This window comes from Panthera uncia, chromosome A2 (genome assembly GCF_023721935.1).
Source record: "Panthera uncia isolate 11264 chromosome A2, Puncia_PCG_1.0, whole genome shotgun sequence".
NCBI lineage: Eukaryota > Metazoa > Chordata > Mammalia > Carnivora > Felidae > Panthera > Panthera uncia.
Genome location: NC_064816.1, coordinates 20202478 through 20221703, shown reverse-complemented (window position 1 = coordinate 20221703; position 19226 = coordinate 20202478). Strand labels below are relative to the sequence as shown.

Below are 19226 nucleotides of genomic sequence, written 5' to 3'. Positions count from 1 at the left end.
CATGGCGACCGGCTTTTCTCTGCGAGGACCCGGGCGGTGGGGCTGCCCGGCGCGCCTGTTCGGCGCCACGATTCCGCGGTCGGAGCGGCGGGTGGGTTTCAGGTGTCGGGGCTGCGCCGCGGCCGCAGAACTAGCAGGCGGGCGGGCTTGGTCCGGAGTGCAGGGGAGGCGGGCGGCCCGGCGGCGGACTGGGCCCCCGGGCCTGCCGCGCGGGCGCTGAGCTGGCGGGGCGGGCCGGGGCCCGGACGGTGGCTCCTCCTCCTCTGGCTGCAGGTAAGGGCGGCCGCGGGGAGCGTCCGAGATGAGCTGCTTGCCCCGGCCCTAACCGGGGGTCTCTGGGCGTGGGGGGTGGGGAGGTCCTACGGAGCGTCACACCGTCCTTAGCACCCCTAAGCGTAAGGGGGCCGTGTTGACCCCTAGAATTTAGAGGGCAGTACCCCAGGCCACATCGCCCAATAGAAAGGGCATCCTCTCAAAGAGGGGACCCCCCCCTCCGCCGTCCCTTGCACCGAAATGGAGAGATGACCTCCATTCGGAGCGTCTCCCAGGTTGGCCGCCCAACACGCTCGCCGGCTGCACCGGCCCCTCCCTATAGGGGCCAAGGGTTCGCTTTGCCTCTCTTTCGAAGCTGGTGTCTATCTCAAAAACTTAGGCCCTCCCTTGTTACCCCCTGAGCGAGATGGGGTGCCCACGCTTGGGAGAGAAACCTTCCTGGGGAACCTGGGCCTGTGAATCCTAGGTGGCTCTCTGGCCTCTATGCTGTGTTGCGTGTCAGGGTCACAGACAGTGGGATGCTCAGCTTTCCCCGGGCAGGCTGCCGCCCACATTCATACATTCAGCACATTTCGCGGTACCTTTTTCTCTGCCACGCAGTGGGCCTAGGATACGGCTGTGACCAACCTCAGGTCCTTACCTTCCTAGAGCCCAGAGTGTGTCAAGGGAGACAATGGTGTAACCCTAGAAATAAATGACAGCCAGCTTTATTCTTGGATAGGGAGGGCCAGGAGATGTGGGAGCTCAGGGCAGCTGCATCTTGAAGGGGGCAGGGGGAGGGGAGGAGAGGCTCCCTCGAGTCCTGAAAGCCAAGTAGGAGTTAGCCAGATGAAGAGGTAGGAGAAAGTGGATGTATATCTTTAGTGCTTTTCCACTTTTCAGCCTGGCAGAGACTTAATAGACTTTCTGTTGTATGTAGAAATTGACATATCCCTCTGTTACACCCTCCCCCTTCCTTTTTAAAAAATTTATTTATTTAGGAAATCTCTACACCCAAAATGGGGCTCAGACTCACAGCCTGGTGTCAAGAGTCGCTTGCTCCTGCAACTGAGCCAACCAGGCACCCCCGTTTTACTCCTTTTTAAATGCACTTTACAACGTGTCAGTTGCTATAGAGGCAGTACGGTATTTGAGCTATGAAGATATGAAAAAAGGAAATTGCTTGTGAGGTTCCATTTGAGAGAGATCTCTGCTGGAATCCATGTCGTTCCTTATGTTGAAATGTGTTTTCATGACCATTATCAAAGATTGTGTTCCCTTTCTGAGCTGAGAACCACCAATGCTCCTATTTACAAGATCATTCAACAAATATCACCTGCCCACTACCAGTGGAGTTTTTTGATGGTGAGGATGCATCAGTAAACACTTTGTTTCATTGGGGTCTCTGTTCTCATTAGGGCTCACATTCTAGGCCCAGAAGACATATATAAAGAAACAAAGAAATGAAGGGCACCTGGATAGCTCAGTTGGTTAAGTGTGCGACTTGGGCTCTGGTCATGATCTCACCGTTCCTGAGTTCGAGCCCCTGTATTGGGCTCTGTGCTGACAGCTCAGAGCCTGTACCCTGCTTCAGATTCTGTGTCTCCCTTGCTCTCTGCCCCTCCCCTGCTCATGCTCTATCTCTGTCTCTCAAAAATAAACATTAAAAAAAATAATAAATGAGAGGATTTCATAATTGAGGAGGGGATGTGGTGAACTTTCCTGATGGCCTCTGAGGGGGATGGATAACAGTATAGAAAGATGACCTTGGCCTGAGATACAGTTGTGAGATTGAGTTCCGTATTGGGCTCCTCGCTGGATGTGGAGTTTGCTTGGGATTTTCTCTCTTTCTGCCCCTCCCTCTCTCTTTCTCGCTCTCAAAATAAACAAACATTTTAAAAAATGACCTTGGGCTTTGGTGACCTCAACAAGATGAGTTTGAATGGAACAGTAGGGACAGAAGTCTGGCCTGGAGGAGGCTAAAAGAAGAGGATGAGGAAGAGCTAGAGGTAAAATTTTTTCAAGCATTTAGAGTGAGGGGAGCAGAAAAATGGGTCCGTGGATCAACTGGGTGAGGGGAGTGGTGTCTTTTTTTTTTTTTTTTTTTAATTAATTAACTGGAAAGATACAAGAGCATGATAGTATGCTGATGGGTGTGATCCATCAGGGAGTGAGTTTGCTGATGTTGCGCCAAGGAAACAAGTAGAGATTAGCTTACAGAGCGTAAGTGGAATATGTAAGTGGGACTACATATTAACAAAAGGGAGAGCAGAAAAGGTGGGTACATCTGCCAAGAATGGGTGCTAATGCCGGTAACTAGCAAGTTAAAAAGAAAATGGTATTCTTTCTCCCTAAGGTTTCTTCAGCCATATTTTTTTGGATACGCCTGTCCTGGTTGTGTGTGTGTGTTTTGTGAGTGATTTGGGAATGTGAAGGTTTTATAATTTCTAAACAAAATATTAACTTCCCTAGTGAAAAATTGAATATTGCTGATCAAATTGTTCTTAGCTGTGTACTCTTAAAAAATATAGCCACTATTACACATCCAGGGTCTACATGAGGTTTTGAGAATTCTTTCTAACCACATCAGTGAGTTTCATTACAAGGAGTAGCAATAGGAAAGAAAATATGGATCAGACATACTTCATAATAATTAGCATTTGGCAGAGAGATAACTGTGGAAGTTTTAGAAGCAAATGGTTTCTGCCATGGTGGTTTATTTAAGTACATCAAGTACCTGTCAGGATTGTGGTTTTCTTGTGTCTAGCTAATTACCTCTCAATCCACATACTATCTCTAAGTAACTTACTGGACGTTGTTGAGCTAAAACACTGTCCCTTGTATCATTAAGTTAAATGAGATTTATTCGAGTGAGATGGTTCTCTTTATTTGTGGTGGAAATTGACTCCAAGCAGGCAGATGTTAGAGTTTTGTCTGCGGGGCTCCTGGTCAATCAGTTTTTGTAGGTAAGGCTCAGCCCACCATGTGAAAAGCACACAGTGTATATAATGACGTGCATTCTTTAGAGAAGTTCACTGGTATAATGTACTTTATATATACTGCTCTAGAAAGAAATGGGAGAGAGGGAGAGAGTGTGTGTGTACGTATTTTAGATTGTTCTTTGGGAGTCTGAATTATTTTCTCCCCAGTTTGTAGTCTAATCTGTGATTCTCAGTTCTTAAAACAACCCTTCAATAGATTTCTTTTTTTTCTCTTTTTTTCAAAGGTCTTGAGAAATCAAGTGCCTGATAGGCACACACTTAAGATGAAATTATTTCAAACTTACTTTTATTTAATTATTTAAATTTTTTTTATTAAAAAAAATTTTTTTTAATCTTTATTCATTTTTGAGAGACAGAGTACAAGTGGAGGAGGGGCAGAGAGAGAGGGAGACACAGAATCCAAAGCAGGATCCAGGCTCTGAGCTGTCAGCACAGAGCCCGACATGGGGCTTAAACCCCCATGAGCTGTAAGATCATGACCTGAGCTGAAGTCAGATGCTTAACCAATTGAGCCACCCAGGCACCACACTTTGATGTAGAAATATGCTATAATTCAGGGTGCGTTGTGAAGTTAGTAGCCTTATGTAAATGTTAGATGCTTCCATGAGGGGGAAGATGAAGTAGAAAATGGTAAATGTCTCAAAGGTAGGATTATAATATCCTGGTTGCATAAACCTGTTTTTATAAGGAAACGTTACCCAGAGATTGTTGTAGAAATCTCATCATTTAATTTTGTTCCACACACAATCTCATTTTCATTGGATGATCATTATTATTATTTTACAGTTTTCTTTTTTATTTATTTTTTAAGTAATCTTTACACTCATTGCAGGGCTTGAACTCACAACCCCATGCTCTTCTGACAGAGCCAGCCAGGCTATTAATCTTTTTTTAAGTGAAAGCATCAGATGAGCTGGGGAGCACAAGCCACAGGCAGAGTGACAGTATTGGATACCACTTTAGGAAGAGATGAGTAGTTACCAACAGAAATGAAACCCTGGAAAGAAGCTCATTTTTCTTTTAGGGGATTTTTAATTTTTGAGAACAGCAGTCTCAAATTTTGACGGCAAAATTGGGTTTTGTGCATTTTTGTAATTATGTTTCTTTAAATGAATTTCTCTTTAAATGAAATTTTGTTTTAAATGAAGTTGGAAAATTTTTTCTCTTTAATTCCAGTTAAAGCTGAATGGGATACAACTCAGAACAGGGACGTTTTGTGCCAGTGAGGCCGACCTCAGGCTATAGACAACAGAGTCCATGTCTAATTTAACTAGAAATTTCACCTGGAGAACATTTCCATAGTGGTTAGACCTCAGGTAGTCCTCTTGGTAGAATTTATTTTGCTTTTCATCTGGTGACATTTAACATACAAGGCTATCTATTTCTCCCAGGTTATTTGCAAGTATTTTATTATCATGACAACTATATAAAATTCAGATCCCAAATTGGGTTCTTGGAGACTATTAATTCAGAATGAGCTTCTGGCAGAAAATACTTGTATGCATTTCTTGTTTCTATCTAAATAAAATGCTGAGGCATTTCGATGGCCATTCTCATGTACCTGCTGACTTTGGGGGCTTGTTTTTGTTTTGTAGGGTTAAAAACTAATATTTATATAAGACAGAAGAGAAAGATGTCATTCCGTAAAGGTATGCTCTTTCTACAGATTTTCTTGTTTTTATAGCTGCTCAAAAGGTAAAGAGATGTAATGCAGGCTTTTCCTCTTTGTTTCAGTAAACATCATCGTCCTGGTCCTGGTTGTTGTTCTCTTCCTACTGGTTTTGCACCATAACTTTCTCGGCCTGAGCAGTTTGCTAAGGAATGAGGTTTCAGGTATGGGAACCCTTACTAATGTTTTGGCATCTGTTGAGGACCCGGGGTTCCCTGTGTCCCACATCCTAAAAGTTATAACACTAGGCTAAAGGAAAATAAAGTTTTCTTCTTGTCCTTACAAAAGCTGCTAGGAAAAGGTAGTGGTGCTCCTTTTGTTCTTATAGCCCCACCCCCACCTCCCTGTTGTGGAGATTTGCTAAGGGTTTGATCTTACCGCAGACCCCTTTTCACCAAAGCAGAGGCCTTAGGGGAACTGTCTGCTCATTGCAGCAGGGGAGGGCTTCAGAAGGTGGGGACAGGTATGTGAAGCTTCTACTTGATGCCTGCCCTGTTTACTGGTGTCATTGGGCTCCTTTCCTTCATCTGTTCTTTCCTTTAACGTGTGGAACAGTAGTACTGGGACCATAGTAGTAAAACAAAACCAGAAAGCCTTATTAACTGATGTAAAAAATCACTTTATTGCATAATTCCATTGCTCTACTGCAGTATTGGGAGGTTTCAGGATGTTTGTCAAAAATCATTTTGCGGTTGCTACCCACCCTAGTTGACCAGAACAAGAAAAGACAAATAGCTTTTGCCTGACCTTCACAGAGTGCTCTGAAATAACAGTATGTATTTACATATATACATACAACATACATTAAGCAAGTAAGTATGATATGTATAATGTATGCATAATGTATGTTCTTGGTGGGAACATTTAGAAAAAGGAAAACAGCATTCAGGCTCCACGAGAATACTTTGTTCACTGCTTTATCTCCTATGTAGTTGGATGATGGCTAGTACACAGGAGGTGCTCAATAAATTTTCATTGAAAATTATTTCATTGCCTAGATACAGCTATTACTAAAATTTTGGCTTAGTACCTTCCTGCCTTTTTTTTCTGTGTATGTATTTTTTCTGTCATGAGATGATGTAATATATAAACTGCAATGACCTGTTTTTCCATGTGATTATATCTGAAGCAAGTCACCATGATGGTAGATATTCTTCATATATAATTTTAATGCCACATAGTTTGTTTTCCACAGGAAAAATAGTCTTGGAACAATGTGACTCAGCCTTTTTTTGATGGCATTCCCACTATAACATGTTATAGATAGCACCCAAATATACATGTGTATTTGCTTATTGTCCATCTACCCTTCGTGGTGGTAGAGATTTGTGTTTTACTTATGGCTATGACCCCAGTGCCTAGCACATATTAGATGCTCAGTGTCCAATGAATGTAAATGAATGAATATATATTGTAAAAGGCAAAAAGGAACGTTTACAAAACAGTACTTAGAATTGCTGTGTGTGGTGTGTGGTCTGATACTTTTCTGATTTGGTGCTCTATTCCAATTCAGGAATTGCTTTTCTACTCAAATTCTGATTGTGACCCACTAAATTGATTTCATGCGTATTTATGGGACACAGTTCATGGTTTGGAAAAAAATGGTTTAGGGGCGCCTGGGTGGCTCAGTCGGTTAAGCGGCCGACTTCAGCTCAGGTCATGATCTCACGGTCCGTGAGTTCAAGCCCTGCGTTGGGCTCTGTGCTGACAGCTCAGAGCCTGGAGCCCGTTTCAGATTCTGTGTCTCCCTCTCTCTCTGACCCTCCCCTGCTCATGCTCTGTCTCTCTCTGTCTCAAAAATAAATAAACGTTAAAAAAAAAAAATTTTTTTTTAAAAAAAGAAAAAAATGGTTTAGTCAGTTTCTAGGTTTTCACAATTATAAACACACTTGTGACTTTGGATTACCTCTCAGATTTGTACTTAAGAGAGGCAAGGGGAATTACTGGGTCAGAGATCATGTACCTGTTTAAGGTTCTTGATACAAATTGCTAAAAAGACATTCTGGAAAGATTCTATTGTATTCCCACCAGTAATGTATCAGAATTCAGTCCACCAATATTTTTTTTAATGTTTCTACTTTTCCAAAAGCCTTGTCACACATAGGAAAACACAGAGTTTCTGGGCTATCTGCCTCATGTTGTAATGGGGGGAGAATGAAGTAAGTATAATCCTCACCTTACCTCTTATCATGTCTTGGGCTCTAGATCAAAAGCTTATGAGGTTTTGTATCACAATACTTTCCTTGTGTGTGTTCTTTGCAGATTCAGGAATTGTGGGGTTTCAGCCCATAGACTTTGTCCCAAATGTTCCCCGACAAGCTGTAGACGGGAGACAAGAGGAGATTCCTGTGGTCATCGCTGCATCTGAAGATAGGCTCGGGGGGGCCATTGCAGCCATAAACAGCATTCAGCACAACACTCGCTCCAATGTGATGTTTTACATTGTTACGCTCAATGGTACAGCAGACCATCTCCGGTGAGTTCTGCTTGCCTGATGATTCTGCTTCTAGAGGATGCTCTAGAACAGGCCAGCTGCCAGTCCAGGAATGTTTTTTTCCATATGTGTATACTTCTATACAATTGAGATCATACCACATAAAAACTGCACATGAGAGGTTTTTCCATGTGATTGTATCATAAACACATCCCTGTGGTAGGACAAAGAATATAAGGAATTTGTACCAAGATGTAAATTAATTCTGTCATACACACATTATTAAATCAAGGGTTTTTTTTAGTAATAGTTTCTCAGTGAAGGAAGCAATATGTTGATTTACATTCTGTTACAAGTTCCTTATCTCATGGACACACCCTGAGTAGTTAGTTCTAGAGTGGGATGGGTCAGGGGAACGATGGCAAGGTGGTGTGGTGAAGTGAGCATATAGATGAGAATCCGGATCCTGGCCCAGTGATTGGGGAGAATTACTTAACCCCTGGGAGCCCATTTCCTCATCTCTAAGTATGGGGTGAAAATGTCCAACTTAGAGGATTATTGTGTTGAAAATGAGAATATATAAAAAAACATTAAGAACATAATAGTCAGTAAACGTTCCTTACTGTAATTGTGATTAATCAAAGAATCCTAATCTGATAAAGTCATCCAGATCTTGAAAATGCTCTGAATTCAGATTTATGATATTCAAAGAAACATCTTATTTAATAGGCTAACAGTTGTCACTGTTCTAAAACATTTCTGTCCTTGTGACTTTCTCCATAGTTCCTGTTTAGTTTGTGAAAGTTGTTATTATTTTTCCTATATTTTAAGGACTCCAAGGGGCGCTTGGGTGGCTCAGTTTGTTGAGTGTCTGACTTTGGCTCAGGTCACAATCTCGTGGCTCGTGGGTTCAAGCCCTGCCTCCGGCTCTGTGCTGACAGCTCAGAGCCTGGAGCCTGCTTTAGATTTTGGGTCTCCCTCTCTCTCTCTGCCCCTCCCTTGCTCATGCTCTGTCTCTCTCTCGGTCTCAAAAATAAACTTTAAAAAAGTAAATAAAAAGTCCAAAACCATCTAAAATAATGTAGAAATACTGCACTAGCAGAGACTACAGGAAAAATGTGCAGTTATTTACAGAACACAGACTTTCTTAGAGTTAGTACCTTAGACACTGGTGGAGGAATTAGTCATTACAGTGAATTAATGAGTCTAAAAGAACAGGCTGACTACCAGTTTTGTCGACAATTAGCTTTCACTGCCATCATATTTTGACTTTTCTTCACCACGTATTTGGAGAAACAAGAGTTGATTGGTCCGTGTGATGATGGGATGTTCTCAACTGGTTTCTCTCCAGCACTGATCCTGAATGTGAGCCTGGTGGGAGCACTGTCCATCACCACAGAATCTTGGTTCAGGCAGGGACTTTGATGGGCATACCTTCACGTAGATGAGGAAACCAAGGCTCATAGAAGAGGCTTGAAGACATCTATATGGTCCCCAGGGTTTCTCTTAAACTACATTATGCCCTCATTGGAAGACAGAGAAGGCTATATAGTTTGGGGACATAGTTACTTATTTAAAAAAATTTTTTAGGGGCGCCTGGGTGGCTCAGTTGGTTAAGCGGCCGACTTCGGCTCAGGTCATGATCTTACGGTCCGTGAGTTCAAGCCCTGCGTCGGGCTCTGTGCTGTCAGCTCGGAGCCTGGAGCCTGTTTCAGATTCTGTGTCTCCCTCTCTCTGACCCTCCCCCGTTCATGCTCTGTCTCTCTCTGTCTCAAAAATAAATAAACGTTAAAAAAAAAAAAAATTAAAAAAAAAATTTTTTTTTAATGTTTATTTTTGAAAGAGAGCACGCGCACGCACATGTGTGGGAGGGGCAGAAAGTGAGGGAGACACAGAATCTGAAGTGGGCTCCAAGCTCTGAGCTGTTAGCACACCTAACGAACCATGACGTGAGATTGTGACCTGAGCTGAAGTTGGACACTTAACTGACTGAGCCACCCAGGAGTTCCTGGGGACATGGTTATTTAAAAATTTTTCTTTAATGTTTATCTATTTTTGAGAGAGAGAGAGTGCAAGTAGGGGAGGGGCAGAGAGAGAGACACACACACAGAATCCAAAGCAGCCGCCAGGCTCCGAGCTGTGAGCACGGAGCCCAATGCGGGGCTCGAACCCATCAACCGCAAGATCATGACCTGAGCCAAAGTTGGGTGCTTAACCGACTGAGCCACCCAGGCGCCCCAAGGACATGGTTATTTAAAACAAATTCGGTGCTTTATTTTCATCAGGTCCTGGCTCAGCAGCAGTACCTTGAAAAGCATCAGGTACAAAATTGTGGATTTTGACACTAAACTTTTGGAAGGGAAAGTCAAGGAGGATCCTGACCAGGGGGAATCCATAAAACCAGTGAGTTCCATACATCCTTATTTGTACTTGGGAGTTTGGTGGACTCGAACACAGGTTTGAACTGCATGCGTCCACCTATATGCAGATTTTTTTCGATACAGTACTATAAATGTTTGTTCTTACGATTTTAACATTTTTCCCTAGCTTACGTTATTCTAATACAGCATATAGTATGTATACCAGATGTATGGACTGTTATAGGTAAGGTCAACAGTAGGCTATTAAGTTTTGGGAGACTTAAAAGTTGTATGTGGATTTTTGTGCAGGGGGCCAGTGCCCCTAAACCCCAAGTTCTTCAGGAGTCCACTGTGTTAGGAAGTGATTGGAATACTTGGGTAACTGGGTATGGTTCCCTGGGGATCAAGGTTGGGCAGTTCTGAGAGACCTTTAGCGGTCTTCTCCTGCATGGGTACTGAGAGCACTCTGGGAGTTTCTAATAAAGGCATAGTCACTGATGAATCCTGTGCCAATGGCTCTTTCTTTTTCCTTTCCCAGTTAACCTTCGCAAGGTTCTACTTGCCAATTCTGGTTCCCAGTGCAAAGAAGGCCATATATATGGATGATGATGTAATTGTGCAAGGTACCAAAGACTGTCACCATTAGTGCTGTTCTCTATCCAGAGTGTGGGCGGTAGCAATTGTTTTATTTATGGTATCTTATAAAAGGTCATCCTAAGTGGGAGGAGTGGGCATCTTGAGGCAACTCAAAGTGTAAATCTTAAAAGAAAAAAAAAAGTAAATCTAAATCTTACACCTTGTCTGTTTCAGGGGATATTCTTACCCTTTACAATACACCACTGAAGCCAGGGCATGCAGCTGCATTTTCAGAAGATTGTGACTCAGCCTCCACCAAAGTTGTCATCCGTGGAGCAGGGAACCAGGTAAAGTACTTATTCAAGATCTTACATAGACACGCCACTCTCTATACTGCAGGGTAATGGGGAGAGGCAGCAAAATCAAGGGGCCCTTTACTTTTTGCTACATTTCCCATTCCCCAGTTCATCCCCAAATTCAAGGCCGCTTTTCTGTGGATTGGTTCATGATTTTAACAACCTGATTCTCCTTGAACATCTGGCTTAGTAGGTTTATTCTAGGTTCCTATTGTTAATTTGGAATCCGAAATGTCACTGTTTTTGTTAAAAATGTTTATTGGAGAGGGGGAAGAGAGAGCATGGGCACATGTGTGCAGGAAGGGCAGGGAGAGAGAGAGAGCATCCCAAGCAGGCTCCGTATGACCTGAACCAAGATCAAGAGTTGGATGCTTAACTGACCAAGCCACCCAGGCATCCCCCAAATGTCACTTTTCATTGCTTTACACAGAGCCCCTTTGCTAATAATCTGAGTTTAATAAGCAGGTTTTTTTTTTTTTTTAACTGGCTATCAGTTACATCTATTCTGTTTGAAGCAATAAACCTACTATATATCCCATTTGTGTTTTAGTATAATTACATTGGCTATCTTGACTATAAAAAAGAAAGAATTCGTAAACTTTCCATGAAAGCCAGCACCTGCTCATTTAATCCTGGAGTTTTTGTTGCAAACTTGACAGAATGGAAAAGACAGAATATAACCAACCAGCTGGAAAAATGGATGAAACTCAACGTAGAGTAAGTATATATAGCTGACCATGCTGTAAAGATGCTTATTTCAACCCGGGTGGTCTTGTTTAAGAGGAATTTTTAAGGATTCTCCACTAACAGTTTACATTTGTCATTTGTCCCCCCAAGAGAGGGACTATACAGCAGAACACTGGCTGGCAGCACCACAACACCACCTCTGTTGATCGTATTTTATCAACAGCACTCTACAATTGACCCCATGTGGAATGTCCGCCACCTCGGTAAGTTGAAAAAATTAACCAAAGGCCTAACTAATAAAGAATTTAAGTGTCTTTCCTCAGGGATGGGATATATCCAGTTCCCTTTAAGTTTTCTGGAGTTTGATGTAGCATTCTTATTTCTGACTAGTACTAGGTACAATCATTTGGCTCTTTTTTTCTCAATGTAAGGTTCCAGTGCTGGAAAACGATATTCACCCCAGTTTGTAAAGGCTGCCAAGTTACTTCATTGGAATGGTCACTTTAAGCCATGGGGAAGAACTGCTTCCTATTCTGATGTCTGGGAAAAATGGTATATTCCAGACCCCACAGGCAAATTCAGCCTGATCCGAAGACATATGGAGATCTCAAATACAAAATAAAACATAATTTATGCTATAAGCATTTCTCAGGAAATCCTGGAAGACAGTATGTGTGGGAATTAACAGTTGCAAGGCTTCAATGCCTATCTGCAGCAACCCATGGAAAGAGGGACATTTCAGCTGGGTAAAGAGGATGAACTACCCTGTTTAGCAGTCAGCTTCCCAGATAGGCTATAAATGTCTCCATCTGCCTTACCAAATGTTTGCTTACTGCCATACTGAAGGACTGACAGGGATGGTACGGCTAGTTCAACACTACTGCTTGGTTTTAATTTTGTAATATTAACCTGTGGTCTGATCTGTTAATAAAGTGAAACCTACATTTTTCAATAGGTGTCTGATGGTTTGCTTCCAGGTGATTATACTTCTACCCAGTTGTTAAGAGAGTGGTGCTGCTATAGAATTCAGACACTTTATAATTGCCTCATTTTTAAAGAATGAGTGTACCATGATATATATTTACAAAATTTACACGGCTTATGGCATACAGCAACAAACTATACATCACACACAATAGAACAGCTCAGCAGTCTGCTCAAAATGTAAAAAAAAAACAAACAAACCACAAAACCCAACAAACACCTTCTAAAAAGACAAGGTTGTTACACATAGTCTGTACTGAAGTCATAAGCATCATCTTCCTCTTCAGCCATTTTATCTGAGATGTAAGATTGTGCTGACTCATCTATATTGGAGAAAAGAAAAGTTAAGGTTAAAATTCCATACCATGCCGCTTTGTTATTGGTAAATCCCTCCACCAACCCACCTGCTTGAGACTCTTCAGGCAGTGCCCACGTCTCTTCCGCCGGGACCATGGCTAAGCTCTCTTCCTGTGGGACAAAGAAGCAGTGCAAGATTAGTAACCCTTGTCTGCTCATTAATCTAAGTAACTGCACATCTGGAAAGACTCTGAAGGTACTTGTAATGAGACACACAAAATTAAGACTAATGATTGCAAACCTTAAATACTAAATCTTAGGTTTTTTTCTTGGTTTTTTTTTTTTTTTTTGGTAGTCTATCATGAACTGTTTAATTTCTACTTTCATCCCTTTCCCATTTGTTAAACATTATTAATGCTAAAAAATGCACTCAAGCTTAAGCAACTTGTGTGCAACATACTTACATCAGCTTCTTCATCAACACTTTCCTGGTCACTGTCAAGGTTGTTGTGGTCCTCCCCCTCCTCCTGCTGTTTCTGTCTTGGCAGTTCTTCAGGAATGTCCTTTTCTTCTATTATTCCATTTGTTAGACCTGAAGACTGGAAAAGGATGCTCCTGGCTGAACGAGGGCCCCTGATGCCTAGGGAAGGAACACAGTCCATGTAAACAGAGACCTTTTACTGCCCTGTCAGCCAACGAAGAGAGCAAACACAAGCCTTGCTTACTGTGTATGCTGTGTGCATTGTTCTTTTCCAATTCTTCCAGATTAAAGCCCTGTTTCATGTCTGTCATGATGCCCTCATTAAAATGTGGAGAAGGAGTCCAGGATGTAGGGGGATGGCAATAGTAACCTAAGGAGGCACTAGTATTAAAAACAAGATTTGTCAAAAACCAGGGGTCTTCATTCCATGTGGTCCTCAAAATGCCAAGAGAAAGGAGTCTTACCCTGTCCACTCAGACCACATCAGTTTGGCTGCACCTTCTACATTTGGGCTTCCACCTTTTTGGTGCAGTCCTCTTCTCTGAGCAAGCAATGTAAAAAATTCCAGAGGATTCTTAAAGTCTGGGACAGTAAATTTCAGTACTACCTTAAGGAAAAAAAAAAGGAAAACTGAAAATTTCATTCATCTGATACAGTGTAAAAAGCCTTGAAAAATCTCCCACTTAAATGCTTATGATGAAAGAGAAAATGGAGCTCAAGGGAAGAGGTTCTTATACCTGTCGAGCATCAGCCTGGGACAAGATGGCGCTAGCGGCCTCTACTGGTTTCACCATTTCAATACTCGCTGGACTCCTCAGAGCAAGTGTGCTGGCAGAGTTAAGCGGAGACACGATGCAGCTTGGACTGTCTATGACTGTGATCTGTTTGTCCAAGGTGACAACCTGCATGCACCTAGAACAAGAGGGATGGTAACTGATGGGAGCACTGGTTTACCTGAAGGATGAGAGACAACGCGAAGCTCAGGGTTGGATTGAACAAACTCAGCACACAGTCTGTCAGATCCAGTTTATCATCATTCGCTTCGTGTTTTTCTGAAACCCTAACGGTGCTCCATCTACTTCTAAAAAGAAACACTACACTATAGCCTATATGTTGACCTAAATGCATGCTGTTTCCTCTGCCATAAAGATTTCCCCTCCCCTCAATCTATTTGCTTGTCTTTCAAACTAGATGTGAGCTATTCCACTCTAATCCATTCTTCCCTAAACCTAGCACTAACCTAACCCTGTTCCTTTCACTGACACCTCTAAAGAAAGAATGGTCTTCCTTAAGCTATTGAAAACAAAATATTGACTCATCTATGATAAAATATTATAATTATGTTAAGAACTCACTTTTACCTTGTCAGCCCCATGGATACACCAACATTACATATCCGTTCTTGTTTCAAGCTATTGATGATGCTGCTTTTCCCCACATTTGGGAAACCTACAAATGGGAAATCCACAGAACAAAAGGCATTATGTATTATATTGGTAATTACCAAATTTCCACTGCCTTATTTTAGGTTTGCCTGATGTTTAGAGCAAGATCAGAGTTGGATCTGAGTGTCTTCATTTCAACACTAAGACAAATCTTAGCATCTTCATTTCTTGCACAAGAAATCAAGGGTAGGAGGATTAATTCAAATAAACTAGGGAGCTTTCAGAAGCCAACTTCCTACAGTGCACATCTGGCAAAAGACTGAAATAGGCAGCAATTAACGTTTCTTTGTGTGCATCTGAAATGGGCAAGAAGCTAATGTTTGAACAAGCCCTTTATTAAGCACCAACCCCACACAGTTAACATGGAAAAATTCTCGGCACTTAAGAGGTAATACGTAAGATGTGTTGAACTGAAACTCACCAATTACTCCAACCCGAATGGCTTTGCCGTAAGTCTCCTGAAAACTTCTAAGAAGCTTCCAAAGGCCTTCTTTCCCAACACAGACTTCATTTTTGAATGGAGCTCTCTTCTTTAACTTCAAATGCTAAATAAAATTCCAAGTTTACTTCTGATAACTCACCAGATAAAACCCAAGCAATCTGGTTCCAGAACCCAGCTATTAAAATCACACTATTATCTTTCAGATTATCTCTGGATGAAATCAGAGTTGGATCTTATGAGTTCTCATTTTTTAATCAAGATTTTGTACACTCATCATATTTCAGCCATCCAAAATCTGAAAGAACCATACTTCCCACCACTAACAGTGAAGAGTACCTTGATTATCTTGCCCTTGTCCTTCAGATTTGTTGAGGCTCTGAACACCACTGTTGGTAATTCCTTCTTCAAATAATTTAGCCAGTTCTCCAAATTCTCCTTTGGTACCAAATCTAATAGGAATTAGGAATAAGACACATACTCCAATTTGGTAATTTTGTTGATAGGAATATGCACTATCTGATAAACTGGATTTCACTCTGGTTTGTCTCTTCAGTTTTTTCCAAAAGATTTAAGTGGAAGATGGGGAGAGGGTAAGCTCCCCACTATGCTGCCCTTATCTCAACAGATTTTGGTATCTATACCTCTATATTTCTTCAATTCTCCTCTGTACTACTCACCCTTTCAGAATTAAGTCAACCTGTAGATCATTACCCTACTAACTCTAGGGCTATGTTTCCAAAATTTACTCTCACATATCAGCCATGTTTACTGGCCCCAGCAGTAACTGTGGATCCCAATATTACTTTCTGCTTCCCAAGTCTCTGTTCTGGGTTTTCCTGGCCCTGATGCTCAAACCCGTACGTACCTGCACTTCACATAAATACTGTCATACTGCCATCTCTTCCTATGTGAAATATACTGCACAGTAAGCTATGTACAGAAGCCTACACTCTTGAATAAGACAAAGTGCTAAGTAATGAATGTCAAAAAGAAAGTTGAAACCAATTGATCTCTCATAGAAAATACCTCCACCCCATTGCCCAGCACGGTCTTTGGCAACAAGACCATATGCACTGGCTTTACTGAGATCAGAGTTGGATCTTAACAGTCCTCAGTAAAAATCAGACTGCTCACATGTTTTCCTCATACCTCACTAGTGCATATGGAACGTAAAACATCCCTTTTGCTCACCTGATTTATTTAATACAAGTACCAGCTTTTTCTGTCCACCCTGGACAATGGCCTCTTCTACCTGGGGACACCTGCAACCAAGAGGATCTCTGGCATCCAACACCTCCAGCACAACATCTGAGGCTTCAATCACCTGTCAAGGCAGAAACTATCAGAGGAGCATCCCTTACTCTGTCTGGCAACACCCTCCATACAAGTATACTGGCGTTTTCCACTTTGCAACTCAAAGTTGGATCTTTTGTCTTCACTTTGGCATGAAGGATGTTCACATATCATTTCTCATAGGAAAGTGAAACACAAGTTTGCTTGGCAGCCTCTGGTCTCTCATCAAAGTGGAAATACCCCACTGTCTTGAACATATTACCCTCCCATAGTGAATTATGTAGTTTGATAGGCCCCTGTGGCCCTGCCAAGACTGCTGAGCAGCAGTCATGTTCTATTCACAGAGGGGAGTGAGCTTAGGAAAATGGGCATTGGGGATGGGAGTTCTGGGGAGCAGCTATGCCAAAACACTCCCTTGACCTCCTTCACTTAGGAGGTCACACAATACTTCCAACAAGAGTATTTTAAAGACTTTTTCCACACTGCTTGCTATAATGTATTTTTCTCTAAAAGTTTTATTTTTGAGAGTGCAAGTGCCCACATGTTGGGGGAGGGGCAGAGAGAGAGGGAGAGAAAATCCTAAGCAGGCTCCATGCTAACAACATGGATGTGGGACTCAATCGCACGAACCATGAGATCATGACCTGAGCTGGAACAACCATGGATGCTTAACTGAATGAGTCACCTAAGCACCCCATGTTTTACTCTATTTTAAAATGTGCTATATCATCATGTTACTTTAACACAAAGTACCACTTTTGTAAATCATGCTCATAGGAAACTGTTCCTGTGCAAAAAATTTAAAACACAAGAATATTTCCTTTAGCTAAACAGAAAAGGCTGTAAATAGAATAAGCCACAATAAACAAATAGGATAAGCCAACTTTCTGAAAAATTTTTCTAGCTCAAGTGAATTCCACTTCCACCTTTTCAGGGTTGGTAACAGGAAAAAAGAATGACTCTAGTCTTTTCCAACCTCATTACCATTTTTACACACTAGCCTAGACTAAAATACCTTTTTAAGTTCCTGACAATACAACTTCTTTGGATTCTGTTTGCCTGCCTTGGCTTTGTTCTTAGCTTTAAGCTGCCCAAATTCCTACAAGATAAAAAAACAAAGGAAAAAAGACACAAAATTAGCAGTTCAGTTGTAACGTCTTTCTCCACTTTCCATGGCTAATTAGGAGCACTGCAATTGTTACTTCTATAGGTAAAACAGAGTGAGAATGGTCTTTTTCTGCCCAGGAGGTACAACAGCCCCTGCCCTAAGTCTGTACTTTTGCTTCTACAATAGAACTCTCATTCACAAAGACACTTGATCATACCTCGTTCACAGGTTCCAAGTTAGATGCCTTAACACCAGGGTTAGTTTCAAGTTTCCTTTTCTTTTCCTGTTCTTTCTGCCTATCGAGTTTCTGCTGCTGTTTTAGTTCTTCAAGCTGTATCCAAGTCATAAGAGAAAAGGGTGAGCCAAAGCAACTTGGTATTACTTTACTTTCAAAAAATACACATACCCACACATCACTTGTTCAAAGTTTCAGCTAACATATCTTACTCGCTGTTTCCTTAGCTCAGCTTCCCGAAGAAGAGCCTCTTTAAAGGGAGCACTGTTTGGAACTCCTGGGTCTTTTCTAGGCTTTCTGCGACCCTGTTTTTTGGCCTCCTTCCTCAATTTTCGATGGTGCTCTCGAACCTATCATAATAAAAATTTTTATTAGTTTATGAAATTTACTAGCCAATCTGGCTAAAGTTAGTTATGCCTGTTAAATAACCTAGAAAAGCTGTAGCAAAAAAAAATGTCACCAGAAGATTCTCTGAAAGGGTTAACATACTGATCAGAGTTTACAGACTTTCTTATCACCAAATTACTGCACTTTCCCACAGCCATATTCCTGATGCCTAAGAACTTGTACCCATGGACAGTCTATTTAACTTCAGTTTCATGAGGTGAAATCCTATTAATCCAGACCTCCTAGTGGAGGAGAGGTGGAGCAGAAATCACGTTAGGATTATACTTAATACAGTTCTCCTAAGCACTGGACTTACCTTTTTTTGGATTTTATACCGCTTATGGCAGGTCATGCGTTTACTTGCTTTCTTTAACTCTACAAAGAAACCGGTCACAAAAGGATCAGGCACAAATGATCAATTTGTTTCGTTTTTAGTGACTGTGCTCTAGAATCATATCCCTTTTCCTATTAAGTAGTTAATTAACTCTCAAACTTAATTTAAGTATCATATGTGGCGGATAATAAACATACACCACTCTAAAATCCTAGAAAAGTAGACTCAACAGGTCCGGAGCAGAGCCCAGCTTCCTTGCTCCCACTCTTCTCATATAGACGGGTTGCGCACAGGAGCACATGAGACCCCAAACAGCAGCCACTTCTGGTCAAACACCATGAATTACAAGTTAGGAGCAAACAGTGGGTTTCAGAGGCGGCTCTCGGACCTCACCAGGGCCAGACTGAACGTGGTCATGGAAGGGAAAACTCCGGGCCCGAAACATGGTTCAGACTCAGTTTCCTTGCCTAGTCTCCACTTTTGTCTTCGTTTCGTACAACAGAACAGGCCCACGGTTAACGTGGGGCCTTCCCGCTCTTGGTTCTACTACCAGGGACCAGCGCGACGGCCTACCCGCAGGCTCTCCCATTCCCGCAGAGGAGCGCCCTGGTGGTGCATCGGCCAACAGAGACAGAAGCCCCTCCATACCCGCTTCCCGACCCCACTCACTCGGTCGCTTCATCCTGGTAGCGGGAAAGGAAGCAGCGGCAGAAGCTACAACGCGCCTCCGACACAGCCACGTGTGAACTGCGGACAAGCGCGAGCAACACGCACTGACGCTACCGCCGTAAACAGCGCCGCCGTCCGCCCGCGTGCGCGCGCACGCAGTGTCGTGCGGAGCCGGGTTCGCTTGGCGGCCGCGGGACTGGTTTTGCGGCGGCACC

At 42.3% G+C, this 19226-nt stretch overlaps 2 protein-coding genes and 3 non-coding genes across 7 annotated transcripts; 1 reads left to right on the top strand and 4 right to left on the bottom strand.

Moving 5' to 3' along the window:
• Positions 1–10: 10 nt before the first annotated feature.
• On the top strand, positions 11–13403 carry GLT8D1 (glycosyltransferase 8 domain containing 1). Of its 3 annotated transcripts, none has more exons than XM_049640679.1 (10): positions 11–91; positions 4850–4903; positions 4989–5087; positions 7186–7399; positions 9643–9760; positions 10256–10340; positions 10528–10640; positions 11200–11366; positions 11487–11599; positions 11768–12288. In XM_049640679.1, the coding sequence occupies exons 2-10, from the start codon at positions 4888–4890 to the stop codon at positions 11956–11958; spliced, it is 1116 nt and encodes a 371-aa protein (XP_049496636.1). In that variant the 5' UTR covers positions 11–91; positions 4850–4887; the 3' UTR covers positions 11959–12288. The 3 variants fall into 3 exon arrangements, with proteins under 3 accessions (XP_049496636.1, XP_049496637.1, XP_049496635.1); XM_049640680.1 differs by lacking the exons at positions 11–91; positions 11768–12288 and adding exons at positions 136–273; positions 13208–13403; XM_049640678.1 differs by lacking the exon at positions 11–91 and adding an exon at positions 136–273.
• GNL3 (G protein nucleolar 3) lies at positions 12411–19189 on the bottom strand. Its single transcript, XM_049640677.1, has 15 exons — positions 19012–19189; positions 18325–18383; positions 17834–17971; positions 17604–17717; positions 17294–17377; positions 16177–16309; positions 15322–15434; positions 14965–15088; positions 14460–14547; positions 13836–14010; positions 13563–13705; positions 13343–13479; positions 13082–13257; positions 12725–12788; positions 12411–12643 (listed from the first exon to the last, which is right to left on the bottom strand). The coding sequence occupies exons 1-15, from the start codon at positions 19022–19024 to the stop codon at positions 12561–12563; spliced, it is 1644 nt and encodes a 547-aa protein (XP_049496634.1). The 5' UTR covers positions 19025–19189; the 3' UTR covers positions 12411–12560.
• Positions 14069–14147, bottom strand: LOC125931161 (small nucleolar RNA SNORD69). The gene has a single exon (XR_007460411.1). It is a non-coding gene; the product is annotated as a small nucleolar RNA SNORD69 (small nucleolar RNA).
• LOC125931169 (small nucleolar RNA SNORD19B) lies at positions 15194–15275 on the bottom strand. The gene has a single exon (XR_007460419.1). It is a non-coding gene; the product is annotated as a small nucleolar RNA SNORD19B (small nucleolar RNA).
• Positions 16061–16137, bottom strand: LOC125931160 (small nucleolar RNA SNORD19). The gene has a single exon (XR_007460410.1). It is a non-coding gene; the product is annotated as a small nucleolar RNA SNORD19 (small nucleolar RNA).
• Positions 19190–19226: the final 37 nt, after the last annotated feature.